Source organism: Colletotrichum higginsianum, chromosome 6, assembly GCF_001672515.1.
Source record: "Colletotrichum higginsianum IMI 349063 chromosome 6, whole genome shotgun sequence".
Taxonomy (NCBI): domain Eukaryota; kingdom Fungi; phylum Ascomycota; class Sordariomycetes; order Glomerellales; family Glomerellaceae; genus Colletotrichum; species Colletotrichum higginsianum.
The window spans coordinates 1999446-2012832 of NC_030959.1; the positions used below are offsets into that span (position 1 = coordinate 1999446).

The 13387-nt window shown below is 54.8% G+C and overlaps 2 protein-coding genes across 2 annotated transcripts; both read right to left on the reverse strand.

Moving 5' to 3' along the window:
- Positions 1 to 652: 652 nt before the first annotated feature.
- CH63R_09009 (Protein kinase) lies at positions 653 to 4301 on the reverse strand (the record flags this gene model as incomplete). The annotated part of the gene is made up of 3 exons (XM_018303983.1): positions 653 to 1414; positions 1473 to 2101; positions 2348 to 4301. 3 exons carry the CDS (start codon positions 4299 to 4301, stop codon positions 653 to 655), a joined length of 3345 nt encoding a protein of 1114 aa, XP_018156006.1.
- A 5766-nt stretch (positions 4302 to 10067) lies between these two features.
- CH63R_09010 (uncharacterized protein) lies at positions 10068 to 12171 on the reverse strand (the record flags this gene model as incomplete). The annotated part of the gene is made up of 2 exons (XM_018303984.1): positions 10068 to 11729; positions 11788 to 12171. 2 exons carry the CDS (start codon positions 12169 to 12171, stop codon positions 10068 to 10070), a joined length of 2046 nt encoding a protein of 681 aa, XP_018156007.1.
- Positions 12172 to 13387: the final 1216 nt, after the last annotated feature.

The window sequence follows — 13387 nt, forward strand, 5'->3', positions numbered from 1 at the left end:
CGTTTTTTGGTTCTCGTGCTCGACGCCGAGTGTGCTGCCTAGCCTCTGGACTCTCTGTCGCGTCTCGAAAAGAATACAAATGTAGTCTATACACGAAAGTCTGGTTCGGCTGGAGCTGTGACAAAAGAAAATGGCCCAGTCGTTGAGCCGTGCTCCGGAGCCACCGGACTTCCAATTGATTGCTTCGAACAAATAACTTTGGCGATGCTTTGCTAAGCAATGCCGATTGATTGGTGTGTATGCCGAGTTTGTTTTGTCGAAAGTCGTTTGCCGAGCCGAACGATCGAACGTTTTTAACACATCGTGAGGCGGTTAATCAAGAACGACAAAAACAACATCCGCAACAGGCCTTGCTGAACACATCTCATCGCAAGACTGAACCGTAGCATCGTCATATCGTAAGTCGAACGCCGCCGCAGTAAAGAGATCCTTAATCCATCAAAAGACCACGAGACGCGGGCTCGTGTCCCAACGCCATGTTCCAGAATTCCAACTCCATTTCGCCGTATCCACTTCAGGAGCGATCCAGCCAGAATCGTTCAATCCAGATAAAACGCCTCAGAAGCTCTACGCACACTGTGCATATCCTGAGCGGCGAGCGGATTCCAAGCCGACTGGTGCGGCATCTAAGGTAGGTGCGTATGGAACGTATTCAAACGTCCATCATTTCGGTGTCTTCGTCCACCAAGGTAGGGAGTGCGGTCGACTCGCTAGGTCCCCAGACACCTTCGAAGACAGTCGCAGCTGATCTGCGACGTTGAGCAACCCAAGTCATCGAGGGCGTAGACAGCAATTGTTGAATGGTGGGTCGCTCGCTCGGCTCGGGGCTAATCATCCATCGGACGATTTGATCAAGAGAGCTAGGGTGGAAGGGATCGCTCATGAAGTCCGGAGGGGATCTGAGCTCGGTGCGCTTGCGCGTGATGAAAGGGCTCTCGTCATCCATGACCACGCTCACCCGAGTAGGGGCAGCTCCCAAATGCAGGCTGATGTCCGGAGCGCTAGTTTGGCCGAGCAACGGGTCATCAAATGACTGCATGGTAGGGACCCCCGCTGCGTCCCGATGAGCGCTGGTCGCAGTAGTGGCGCTGAAGGTCAAGCTGGGGACTTCGGAGAGGTCACCGGAACGGAGAGCAACCCAGGTAGGGCCGTTATCGGGGAGGACAACGTTGGCGGCCATCTCGATCGTGATCAAACCGAGCGAGAAAATGTCTGCGGGCTTGTTGAAGTCGCCGCGTAGGATTTCAGGGCCGATGTATTCTCTGTCACCTTCCGCGTCAACACCCTTGGCGGCGGGCCACTCCGTTGCTAGGCCGAAATCGCCAATCTTGAGGATGCCTTCAAAGGTGATAAGGATGTTTGCCGGCTTTAAGTCGAGATGAATGAACCCAGCTTCGTGAATACTTTGCAGACCCTGTGCCGGAGCGTTAGTTCTGATTGTCCGACTCTGTGGAAACGCCGTGTCAACATACCAAGCCAACGTCGTGGATGACCTTCCAGATGCGGAAGTCATCTAGTCTGCCTTTACGACCGACATTGCTGAGAAATTTGTCCAGTGTACCTTCGTCGCAGTATTCCGTCTGGATGTAAAGGTATTGGTTGTACTCCCAGCTGTCGACGTAGTGAACAACGTGGTCTGCGTGTGTAAGGGCCTGAAGCGCATGGACTTCTCTGAGCTTGGACAAGCGGTCCTTGGGTCCCGTGAATTGGCGACGGGCCTTCTTCACGGCGTAAATGCGGTCTGGCTCGGGGCTTTCGCGAGGGTTCTTGGTAGGGGTTCCACTAAAAACGGAAAGAAACGAGGCGCGAGAGTACCCAGCCTTGACCACGCGGTATACGGAAGAAAACTCTCCCTTGCCAATCATCTCGACCTTGTCAAAACGAGAGTAAAGTGAGTCGTCAGCGTCCGAGTTGGCACGACCAGCATTGACAGGAGTCATGAGCTGAGTGGTGGTGCTTTGCAAAGAGTCACGCCCAGAAGGCGTGACCGGGGTAGCAGCGCTCTTCGACTCAGCAGGGTTCGAGATCGATAGGCAGCTGGCATCGGGAAGAACGACGTGAGTCGAAGGAGTTCGCGGGGAGCGTTGTTCCACTGGGCTTGCTATATTTTGAGTGGTAGTCTTAGCCAACATGTTCATTTGATGATCGAGAGCCGCACTGCTTAGTCGAGTTCGCAAGGGTGAAGGAGCCCTGAAACCCCTTCCCAACCTCGAACGACCAAAAGACGGCAGAGAAAAACGCTGGGTTGGAGACAGTCCGCCGGTGGGAGAGATGGCAGTACCAAGCCGAGAGCTCGGCTGGCCACTGACAGCCCTGTCGTCGGACCGTTCCAGGGATGTACACTTACCAGTAGATTCTCGGGAGATCATTGGCCGTACAGCAGACATGGGAGGCGGAAGTGTCCTCTTGGCGCTGGGGCTCTCGATGCTCTGTTCGCTCAGGTTGCTGAAGCTGGGGGTTAGACCCTGCTTGGTAGGAGTCGGAGGGGCATCATTTTCAACCCCAAGACCGACATTGAAGTTTGTGTCAAGGGAGAATTTCTTATCTTCATCCAGGCTCAGGACACTGCCTCGGCGTGCATGACGTGATCCGAGCCGCTGGAAGATGCCCAGGCCCTTTCCAGGATTGCCGAATGTGCTCCGAGATGGGGCCCCTGGAGCATTGAAAGGAGTGGAAGGCATGCCACCAAAAGAGTACCGATTGCTCTTCTTGATTGCACTGCCAGGTGGTGGCGGGAAAGTCGCGAAGCCGTTGGTGGGCTTCTTGCAAGGGGTGTCGGGCATCGTCAGCTTATTGTCCTCCTCGGGATTACGGTTCACCTTGGAAACGAGGCCAGTCGACATGAAGGCTCCCGCCCAAGGCTTGGCAGACTTGAAAGGGGTGACGTTCTCGCCCTCGTCCTGCATGAAGGATGGCCGGGAGGAACCGTAAGGCATCGACTTGGCAAAGTTGAGGGGAGCTCGTGGTCTCTCAAAAACGTAGGGAGGAGGCATGCTGTTGTTCTGCTCCTCGAGACTATTGCCGGACGTTGAAGTTACCAGCGTCTTGGACAGAGGGTGAGGCTGATGGGAATGTCGCTCAACCGGGTGAGCAGAAGGGTTGGGCAGTGGCCCGTTCGAGGTGAAGGGGCTGTCCCGAGGAATTTGAGGAGGGAGGAATTGATCCATCGAGAGACGCGGCCGATTCTTGACGTTGGGAGTAGAGAACTCTCCGCCCATCTGAGCCAAGTGGTTCGCACCAGACTTTCGTCCCCAAGAGCTCCGATCGTGCTGTCTTTGCTGGAGCGTCGACCGGCGAAGCGAACCGGTTCTTCTGGGGATCTGAGGAGGCGGGGTTGGCGAGGGGAGGGGTTCCCGAGCAGCAGCACTAGAACCGAAAAGCTCGTACTCACGCTCTCGGCTAGCTTCGTCGTGAATATCAAACCCGGTCTTGGCTGGAGTGCTGCTAGTGTTGTCGAAGATGTTGAAATCAGATGTGTTTTGGCTAAAACTCGAGATACCATGTAAACTTCGTCGCTTCGCGACCGGACTGCCCAGAGAGGCCTGGTCCAGGTTCATGATGGCGTCGCTGCGCTTGAGTGCGCCCGATCCCGGGGCCCCCTGCGGGTCACCCTGAGCCTCTAGATGCTTGAAAATATTCGTCTGCTGGGCGTGGCCGGATACGTCGAGGTGTAGGCTATGGCGAGATGCTTTCTGAGTCGACGATCGCGAGTGCGGGCTCTGTTGTGCAGAAGACTGGTTATTTTCCTGGCCCGAAGCCACCGAGTTTGAAGATGAGGAAGGAGTGGAATTTACCCCCGATTCTGTTGTAGCGTTGAGTGCGCGTTTGAGGGGGGATTTGGGCGATGTCCGAAGTCGGGTAGCCGGCCTCGAAGGACTGCCCGTCACCTTGGATGACTTTGCAGAGCGTAGAGAAAGCCGAACGCTGGGGCGAAAAGGTGTTGCAAGGCTCGGAGGGGAGCTGAAGGGAGTCGTCGAGGTCATCGAGGGAGGGAGCCCCGCTGGAGTCTGGCTTTGGAATAACTCCCCGTAAGCGGTAGTGTTGTTGTTGTGGCTGCTGCTGGGAGGAGTCGGGGTTGGTGTGTATCGTCGGCATGGCGACTGTTGCTGCACAGGAGTATGGGATCCGCTGTGAGAGCTCTCGGAGCTGGGGGAGTCTGTACGCGCCAGGCTAAACTTTGATGGTGATCGAGACAGGGACCGTCGGAGGCTCCTGACTGAGGATGCAAGCACGTCGACATGGTGGGCGTGCGTGGGGCTGGGAACAGTAAGGGTTCCGCCACTGCTGTTGGAGAACGACATGGTGATGGTGTTCTTTCGCGTGCTGTCCTGGTTGGTTGGTTGGTTTGTCTTCTTTTGAGTGTGTTGCTGTTGCTGTTGTTCGCTGTCGAAATACAAAGAGCTGAGTCACACAATGCGATTTGGTGTAGGCCCAGCAAGCAATGAAGCAGTCCTACTACCAAAGAATCTGTCGCTGGTATCTGTCGTCGTATACTGTTTCGCTGTTGACTGTAGGGACGTAGGTGGGTGGTGGCCGAGAGCGTCGGTGGAGGGATATGCCGTAGGTTGAAGGGTGTAGCGCGTGATGCTATCCGTGTTTCTGCAGGAGGCCGACAGAGAGAAGACCTGAAGGATGCTGGCCGTGGGAGCGCAGGGTCGTGTCGTCGATGTTTGAGGGTATCCGTCCCAAATGGCGATAGAGACGACGAAAGGGCGTTTTTGGGGAGCCCTGGTATCCAGGACTGGTTGCACGTGGACGGGGCGAAGTGGCCTGGTCAGCCGGGGAAGGGCGCCCTCTTTCTTGGTAGGATGATGGGGGCGGGATGCGCGATGTTGCAGGAAAGAAGGCTGAGAAAAGGAGGGAGAGGGCCCGGACAAGAGGAGGGCGAAGCGAGGCGAGAGCAGAGAAAGAAGGGACGGGACGAGAGCGCAAGTGCATCTACTGCATGGCGCTAGGGCCTTGGGGTATTTGGCAAGCAGGAACGTTCAGGTATGCGTCTTGCTTCGCATCTCCATTCCCCTTCAGTCGCGATTCGTGATCGACAGCCGACTCATTCAAGTCATCGCATGAAGGAGCGGTAGATGGTCTTCCTCGTAGGTGATGGTCGGGGTTATCTGATGCGCGCGGGTGGCGAATCAGGCCCTTGGTGCGAGGCAACTCGGTTTGGGAAGAGATCCAAAAACCTGGAAACACGCGCAGTAGATACACGCAACACACCAAACGGAAGGGGGAGGGAAAGTTGGGATGGGTGAAGGTGTGAGAGAGGCCGGCGCAATGGGGTTGGGGAAGGGAATGTGATGCGCGGTGAGTATGTATGGCGAGTTGTGTGCGCAAGTGGGTGGATGGCTGGGTGCGGGTGCGGATGCGGGTGTAAGTGCAGCGCTGCGCGAGCCGACGACGAGTGGGTGGGCGGGCGCGCGGGATAGGTACACTACCCAGGTATCCGTACAGAGATAGAGAGAGAAGAGGTAGAGAGGGAAGATGGGATGGATGGCAAAGCAGGTAGGTGGGTGGGCGGGCAGAAATGGCACGTCTAAGCTGGGGGGATCGCAGTCAGGATGGATACTTTTTTGCAGTCAAAGCCGGGATCTGACTGGCTAGAGGTGCTCTAGAACGGGGAAAAGAGAGGGACGTGGAAAGTGTGTGCGGTGGAAGCATGGAGTGCCTCTTGCCGCTGCTTTTCGCGATGGCGCGCGAGGCGTATGTTGTTTACAATTCTTCCAAAAGGGGCTAGCTTCCACGTGATTGCGCGTTGCAAAGTGGGGGCTCTCTGTTAGAACGAGACTCGGACTGAGGCCGTTCGAGAGACGCCGGGTTGAAGCTGCAGGTCCCGGATTGAGGTAAACAAATCTCGTCACCTGGGTCTAGACATGCAGACGTCTCAACTGAAGAATCTCGAGGCTGTAACATGTCTTGCTTCTTCGCATCGAACCCCAGCTTGGAACTCTGTGTCTTTTGTCTTGCGTTATCAGACACACTCTAACATGTCAGAAAGCCCACACAACAAAGACCCACGGCCTCTTTCTAACCCTGACATCACTTACCCAACGGTCTGGCAGGCGAGTGTGCAAAGCAGGCCAGGGGGGGCAGCTTGAACTGGGGGGACGTTGATTGGGGGTCTGCTGCCAGCACTCATTGGCCGCATTCCCCCCCTCTGTCTGCAGGGTCCCGCCCACGCGTCTGAGGTCTCATGCAACCCGACCTCACGACAGAAGGGGAAAATGGGCAAAACAACAAGGGAGATCAACACGTTATGGAGACGCTTGGAAGACGAGACTGCAAAAGCTGACCGCTAAGGTATAGGCACATAGCTCAACTACGTATCCGTTTTTCTCTCCTGTCCTGTGCGTCGCACATCAAGCGTCCGCACTACATGGCCCAACCAAGACCAGACGAATAGTCGAGGCTTGCGCACTTCCATCCCTCTGATGGAAAAGGCGCCCGTATTCCTTCAAGATATTGTTGACACGCCCTTCCCTGTCTGCCAACGCCTCCTCTTGTTCGTTCGCCTTGATCATTGCCAGTCACGGTCACAGCCACACTCTGCAGTAGTAGCTGCAGTCTGCAGAGTCGAAAAGGCCCCCTGGATTTCAACTGCCACTTGTTTATTAGGACTCCGTCGAGATGCAGCAGTTATACTTCTTTTTCCCACCATTCCGAATCGTCATGGCTGGCTTACACCAGCTCGCCGAGGGGACGAGTGGCCGCAATTTGGCGAGAAAAGGTGGACAAGGATACTTGTAGGGGGTACGACGGCTGGTCCATGGACCTGGACCTGGGCCACTGAACAAACGCGACAAGCCACCGCCGCGAACCAAAACAAAACAAAAACACCAACACCAACAAAACAAACACTTCAACACAGTCCACCACCTCCAAGGTACTTTGCCTCCTCCACGCTTGTCTAATTTTGGCCAGGGACGTCACCGTTGTTACCATCGTCATGACCACCCAGACCAGCCAACAGCCATTGATTGACCTTGCCCCATCGATTCCCTCCCCAATTTCCCGGGCCATTCAGACCGGTCTTGCCAGTCGCTCCCTATCTCGGCCAGTTTCTCCCCACAGCCGCTTCGCAGGACTGAGGTCTCAATAGGGGAGTAACTGGGTCACCGATTGATTGCGTCTGATATTACGAATTCATGCTTTATAGTTGTACTGCTGCATCGCGTCGCTTCTACTCGTAATCCGGGGATGACGCCACAACGTGCTCGGATCCCTCTGGGATGTTCTTGGACGTGACTGCGGGTGACAGATGGCCTGCGGTGGAAAGTCAATGGAATGGGTGAATGCGCAGTCTTTCCAGCCCGGGACACGAGAAGCTCTCTTCCAGTCTCCCTCCAATCTCCTTTCCTGCCCCCCTCCCCCCTCCGGTAGAGCTCTTGAGACACGATAAACCAGGCACTTGGGACACGGCAGCGGCTCTACTGGATTTTACTCCAAGAAGAAACTGGTGTTTCTCCATCTTTTAATCGCATTGGCTCTTCTCAGTCATCGACTAGATCTCCCATTTTCAACGGGCTGCCTCAATTTCAAGAACAAAACGGACGCGAGAGAAGTCCGGTGACAGGATCACGCCTGTTCGGTCCACCATCGCGGGGAGGTTGGAATCGATGTTCGAGCCTCGAAAGCTCGGACACTCTTTGACTCTCGCCGGGAGTTGGTGGATAACGCAGGGACGACCTACTACGTACAGGAGACAACCAGGTTCCTCCCGGGGTTGGGGAGGTGGAGCGGGCTCCGGCAGGAAAGGACTCGCCGTCGCATCACAAGGGGAACGGACGACGGGAATGCAAGTCTAAAAGTCGAGGTGTCAGGCAAGAGTTACACCAATATTGCACACATGAACCAGAACACGAACAACAGGAAAAATTGAAGGAGACGCGTTGACCTTTCGACTTGGGGGGAGTATTGGAAGAAGAAGTGGGCCGGCCGAGCCCTTCCTCTGTGGCTATCAAATCTGTGATGCGATGCAGCATCGTATTGGGGACGCACACAGACCGACTGGCCGACTAGACAGACAGAGGTGTCGTTTTTCCCCCCCCCTCAGAATGACCTCCAGTTTCTGTCCACCAGGTTCCATTCCGATGCCGTGGTAGGTACGGGTAAAGATGGCACCCGACCCTGTACTCACATCACCTTTCACCAAACAAAACGATACAAGGGTACCTGTCCAGCACAGCCTGTGTGGTCCCCCGCCAATCTCGCTTCTGGGGACGGGACGGGGTTTTCAATGTTTTGTTTGGGGCCGATTTGTTGACTTTCCCATTGTTTATTGACTTCCGATCAAAAACAATCATATCCTCCTATCGATACCGCCCCTCCCGCTTTCTATTCGGTCCCCTTCCCCCTCTTCGATCCCCCTCTGTGGCTCTCCCGCCTGCCCCCCTCCGACTTCCTGAGGCAGGACGCAGGCATGGAACAGCACAGACTCCCGCACAATGTGACAAGAGGACATGGACAAAGTAGAAGGGGGATTAAAGAGGAAGGAAGGGTGGGTGGGGGGAATCAGACGACACCCGTTGAAGTCGTTCATTTGGACTGACCATTGTCTCGACTCAAAAGACATCCGGACCAAAGGGTGGTAGCACTTACAAGCACCTAGTCGATAAATAAATAAAAAGTAAAAAGGGTTTTAGAATATAAAAAACATCAAACAAGCGACCGCTCTTGCAGGGTGCGTCTAGCTCCCGTCTCACCCTCCAGGCCCAGAGTGGAAGGAAGGAAAGGTAGCGCCCCCAGCCCCGTGCGACCTGGCCGTGGTCCGGCGCCGCCACCCGACGCTTCGTCCCCGGGGTGGTTCATCCGTCCTTTTCTGAAGCTTTCTTGTAGGATATCTTTGCTTTTCCTCCCGCACCCTCCTGCCATCCTCCCTTATTTCCGTCGCCTCCCTCCCCCCTTCCAAACATCAAACTATTTGTGATCTATTGTGTCGAAATGTCTGCGACATCCCTCCCGAGACGCCCGAGGCGAATTGTCCCTTTCCGGCCGCAGCTCGAGACATGGTGTGATATTAAATCAGGCGGACCCGAGTGGACGGCGGGGCGGGGGGGAGTCGGAGGGGAGAGGAGAGGGTGGAGATGATGCGTCCTGCGTCTGGGGACCGATCCAGCCTGATGTTTCCCAACTTGATCTCTGGTGTCAAAACCGCAATCTGAGCCTGAGGGGAGGGGGGTGACTTGACAACTGACGTATCCAAAAGAGAAGCCAGGAGTCCAGGCCAGCATCTCAACACGGTAACCAACGTCATCTTGATCATCTGTTCAATGTTAGGCACATCACTTTTGCTTTGTTTTCCACCGTGGTTTCCAGATTGTGTACCTGTGCTACCTTGGGAGAGACCGGACCGCCTCTGGGCACGCATCTCGGTCTCCATCATATTTACCATCGTCATCAGCCCCACTGGCCGTAAAGCAAAAATATGAACCAACAATCGGACTAGGGAGAGGAGACGTCACAGTAAGCTGAGCAAGGCAAAGAGGCACCTGTCGATCGACCCCAACAACCAACATCAGTCCTAATCCCGCCTATGTATGCGCAAGAGATCCCACTAGTGTACCGCAGGAAACAAGAAGCGTCATCATAACTAACTTCATTACTGTCTTTCTTTCTTTGCGGGCTGTGGACCGGCAGGAGCCAATGGATGAATGTTCCTTTCTGTCTGCTCACTAAGCGGCTCTGCATTACCTTTGTTTGGGTTACCTGCCAGTGAATAGCTCCTAATGTCAGCCGCCAGCCAGCTAGTTACCAAAATACAGACCAGGCCGCCGCTGCTTCTCTTCCTCCCAATAACCCAACGCCATGAGCATGAAGGCAAAGTTACATTGCCCAAAACCCCCCAGCTCTCTTCCAAGATTTGTACACTTGGGGATCCTGAACCTTCCTTTTCTCTGATTCAAGGGGGGAAAACCCCCGACCCATCTAGGAGCTGATGGCCCTGTCTGATGAGCAAGAAAAGGTCCTCCCTCTGGGTATCAATTGTACAGAACAAACAAAAACAAAGTCAAAATAGTACCCAAAGGTCATGCCGTATGGGGTTTGTCTTAGCGTCTGCCAGCATCCGAGAGTTACGATAGATTCTTTCGAATCCATTCTGCCCAGGAGCAAAGGTCTTCCATCACTTCCAGTAGCCTTCCCAGGTCTTGCGGGGTAAGCTGTTTGTGTTTGCCCTTGTCCGTTTCTGCCACATCTTCGCCGTTGACAGGAACAACGTTCTGTGAAACGACGTGTACCAGTCCATTTTGCTGGATTTGCAGGTCAATGTTGGCTGTGGCGTTTCGGAAAGGGAAGACGACATGGAGGCCGGCCGACGGGTGAACGGTCAGTACCACGTCAAGTGTAAGCTCTTGCTCATTGGTATCGTATGTCCGAGACATGAACCTGTCGTACTCGGCTTGCGTCGTTATGGTATCGTTGATGATGATGGAATCGTTGACGTCCGGTACGATCTCGCCGGCAATGTTGGAGCCGAAACTTCTCTCGAGTAGAGTTGATATAAAAGCGTACTGGCGGAGAATAGGAAGCATTGCCACCAGTTGCCGTGGATGCGAGAAGGAGAGTTCCGTTACCGTCTGGCCATACACAGGCTTGTATATAAGCAGCGTGTTCTTGTGCTTCCGCGACGATACGGTGTTGCCGTCACCAGGGACCTGAACCTGAACATTTCTCTTGCAGGAGATAACCCGGAGCTCGCTTGCGTCATGGTTGCTGCCCTCGGGTATCGGGAAGGAAATGCTGTCGAACGTGTAGGTAGGCAAAGGCATGGGCTGGGCCTGTGCTCCTGTGAGGGTGTGCAGCGTGTTCCACACCGACTGTGGCACGATCACTGAGGGGGTAAGCGTTGCTACAAACTTGACATTTGGATATTTGTGCGTTGTGCCATCCGGCTGCACCACGTCAATGCCTGGATCCTTATTATCGTCAGTCTGGGGTAGCGTGGTGGGCTCCGGCTCTAGCCAGTCGAGAGCCGGTCCAGAAGCAGCAACGAGAATGTCCTCGGGTCCAGGTTCGGCTTTTTCCACCTTCTGGGAAATCCAGTTCTCTGACACCCGGACTGGAGGAAACATGTTTCCATCCAAGGCCTTGCAGCCTATGAGAATCACCCAAACCTTCTCCCTAGTCTCGCAGTAGCGCATCGTCTCTGTATTTTTGGGAATGACATGGCGTCTCTCAGTCCAATACTCGATGCTAAGTCCCACCGTGTCTCTCGTGTGCATCATGGGCCGTCCGCTCTTGGTGCACATGATGGTTGTTTCGAGAAACCGGTCTGGCTTGCCGCCCATGGCAGGGTCTTCTCGCAGCTTCGACAGCTCCCACTTGTGGAGTCTCTCAAGACTCTCGAAGATGCCGGCCAAGGCCTCCTGGCAGTCGAGTCCGGGAATGACGCTGAGCTTGTCGAGGTTTGCCAGGCGCTCCAAGTTCGCAGAGAACTTTTCCAAAGTCTTGGTTAACGGGCTCTGGTCGGGGCGAAGCTGCAAATCCTTAAGGAGGATGTTCCCCGCGCGATCCTTGTGTCTTGTGACGATGGGGCCCGATTCCGGAAACCCTAGCGAAACGTTTTCCACGATGTTGTTGTTCAGCTCGATATCGATCGTCAGAGCTTGACCGGCGATGACCAACATCCTCGTTTTCCTGCCATCGGGCGACCTATGCTCGTCCCACATGCTAGTAAGACCTGTTCGAAGCGTGAGTCGCTCGAGTCCGGCTTCGCTAACTCGTCCTTTAGCCTTCTGCAAGACAATGGGTCAGTCTTCGTTCAAAAGGACGGCATATGACATCTTGACCTACCCCGAGAATTTCAATAACCGCATCTAGCCTCTTGATCTTATCGTCCTCGCTGCCTAGTGCCCCCAGGCCGCCAAACCCTCCGACGCCGACGTGATCCAGACCAATGTCCAGTCCGCCACTGATGCCAAGCGCGCCCATGGCAGCTGCTGCAGAAGGACTGTCGAAGTTAAGGGCGCCATTCGCGGGGTGGCCCATCAGGGTGGTTGAGGTCGCGGGCGATTTCTTAAACTGCTGAGGCGACGACCTAGGTCCTCTAGGCGAAAAGGCTGCGTGGGCTTGCGACGCCGAAAATGGCGTGGATACAGGAGGAGTCGCTGCGGTAAGCTGCGAAGGGGTCCTGCCCTGCTGCGAGGCCGCATGCTTCAGCTGGGTCGGGGTCGCCATGGTGCAAGTCGGTCGCTTGGTCGAGAGCGTCCGTGAATTCGCAGGATGACTCGGTGGAATGATGCCGCCGCACCGCAAGATTCTACTGATATGCTTGCGACCATTAATTGGCTTCTCGATGGTTTGCCTTCAATCTCGGGTTTGGGCCAAGAAGCCAATGGGTGACGCAAATGTGAGGATCAAGTGTTGAAGACGGGAGCTCGAGGTTGGGCTCGAGTACAAAATCGGTATGTAGCAAAGGGCAGAGCTAGTGAGTGGCCTGCGACTGACCACGTCCTGAGGTCGAGTCGATAGTGGAGTCACGCCCCGGTATTTAGCCGGTTGTGCCTTATCTTCCTTGAGGTGGTAGGGCTGGCTAACTGGTTGGCATCATCCGTGGACTTTTGTACAGAGTATCTATCTAGACACAAGGGAACTGTTCTATGCCATCCATTCATGCCGGATTCCACTTTGGGGTTTTATATGATGGGTTCTTGTCTCGGCTGGAAATGACCTGCCTGGTACTGTGCCTTTCAAGTGATTGACGTCAAGCAACCCGAAAATTGCATCGCAGGTAGGTAGGTACCTTTGGTGAATGAGGTATCAGCACTGGCCGCCTTCATGCACTGCATTCAACACGCGGCCGAGTCAATCCGGTTGTAAATTTGTAGTCTCGGCCCTTGTGTCTGATAAGTTTTCGAGGGCCCAAGACTTTCGCAGGAATACATGGCCAAGCTTACCTCACGTGCGTCGAGTGCCAGCTTTCGAACCAGTCACTGTATCCGGGTTACGACTGCCCTGTCTGGGTCAAGCAAGTCACTTCGCAAGGCGAACTCCCATCGGTCACCAAGCCAGCCCATCTGATGCCGTGGCTAGAATACGTCACTTGAGTTTGCAATCACATAAGGCTCGCGGCGGGGAGCCGGAAACATGGCTACAAGGCTTCTGAAGCAGCGAAAGCTTTTTTTATTCCGTTCATCAAGTCGTTACCTAAAAGAGACAGTCTCCAACACGCGTCTCACCCTTTTGTGAAAGGAACAAGAGTCGTCATAAGGTCATCATCCTAATCCCCCATCCCTGGCACACACACACTCGTGTCAGATGATCCCCCGCTGTATTCGAAACTGAGGCAAAGGAAAATGTTGGTAATGTTGATGTTCGGTCCTCCGAGGTGGTGTTTGCATGCTGCTTTGCCCGAGTGTCGTAACGGGTCAGCAAGCCGTGTATCCAACCCCAC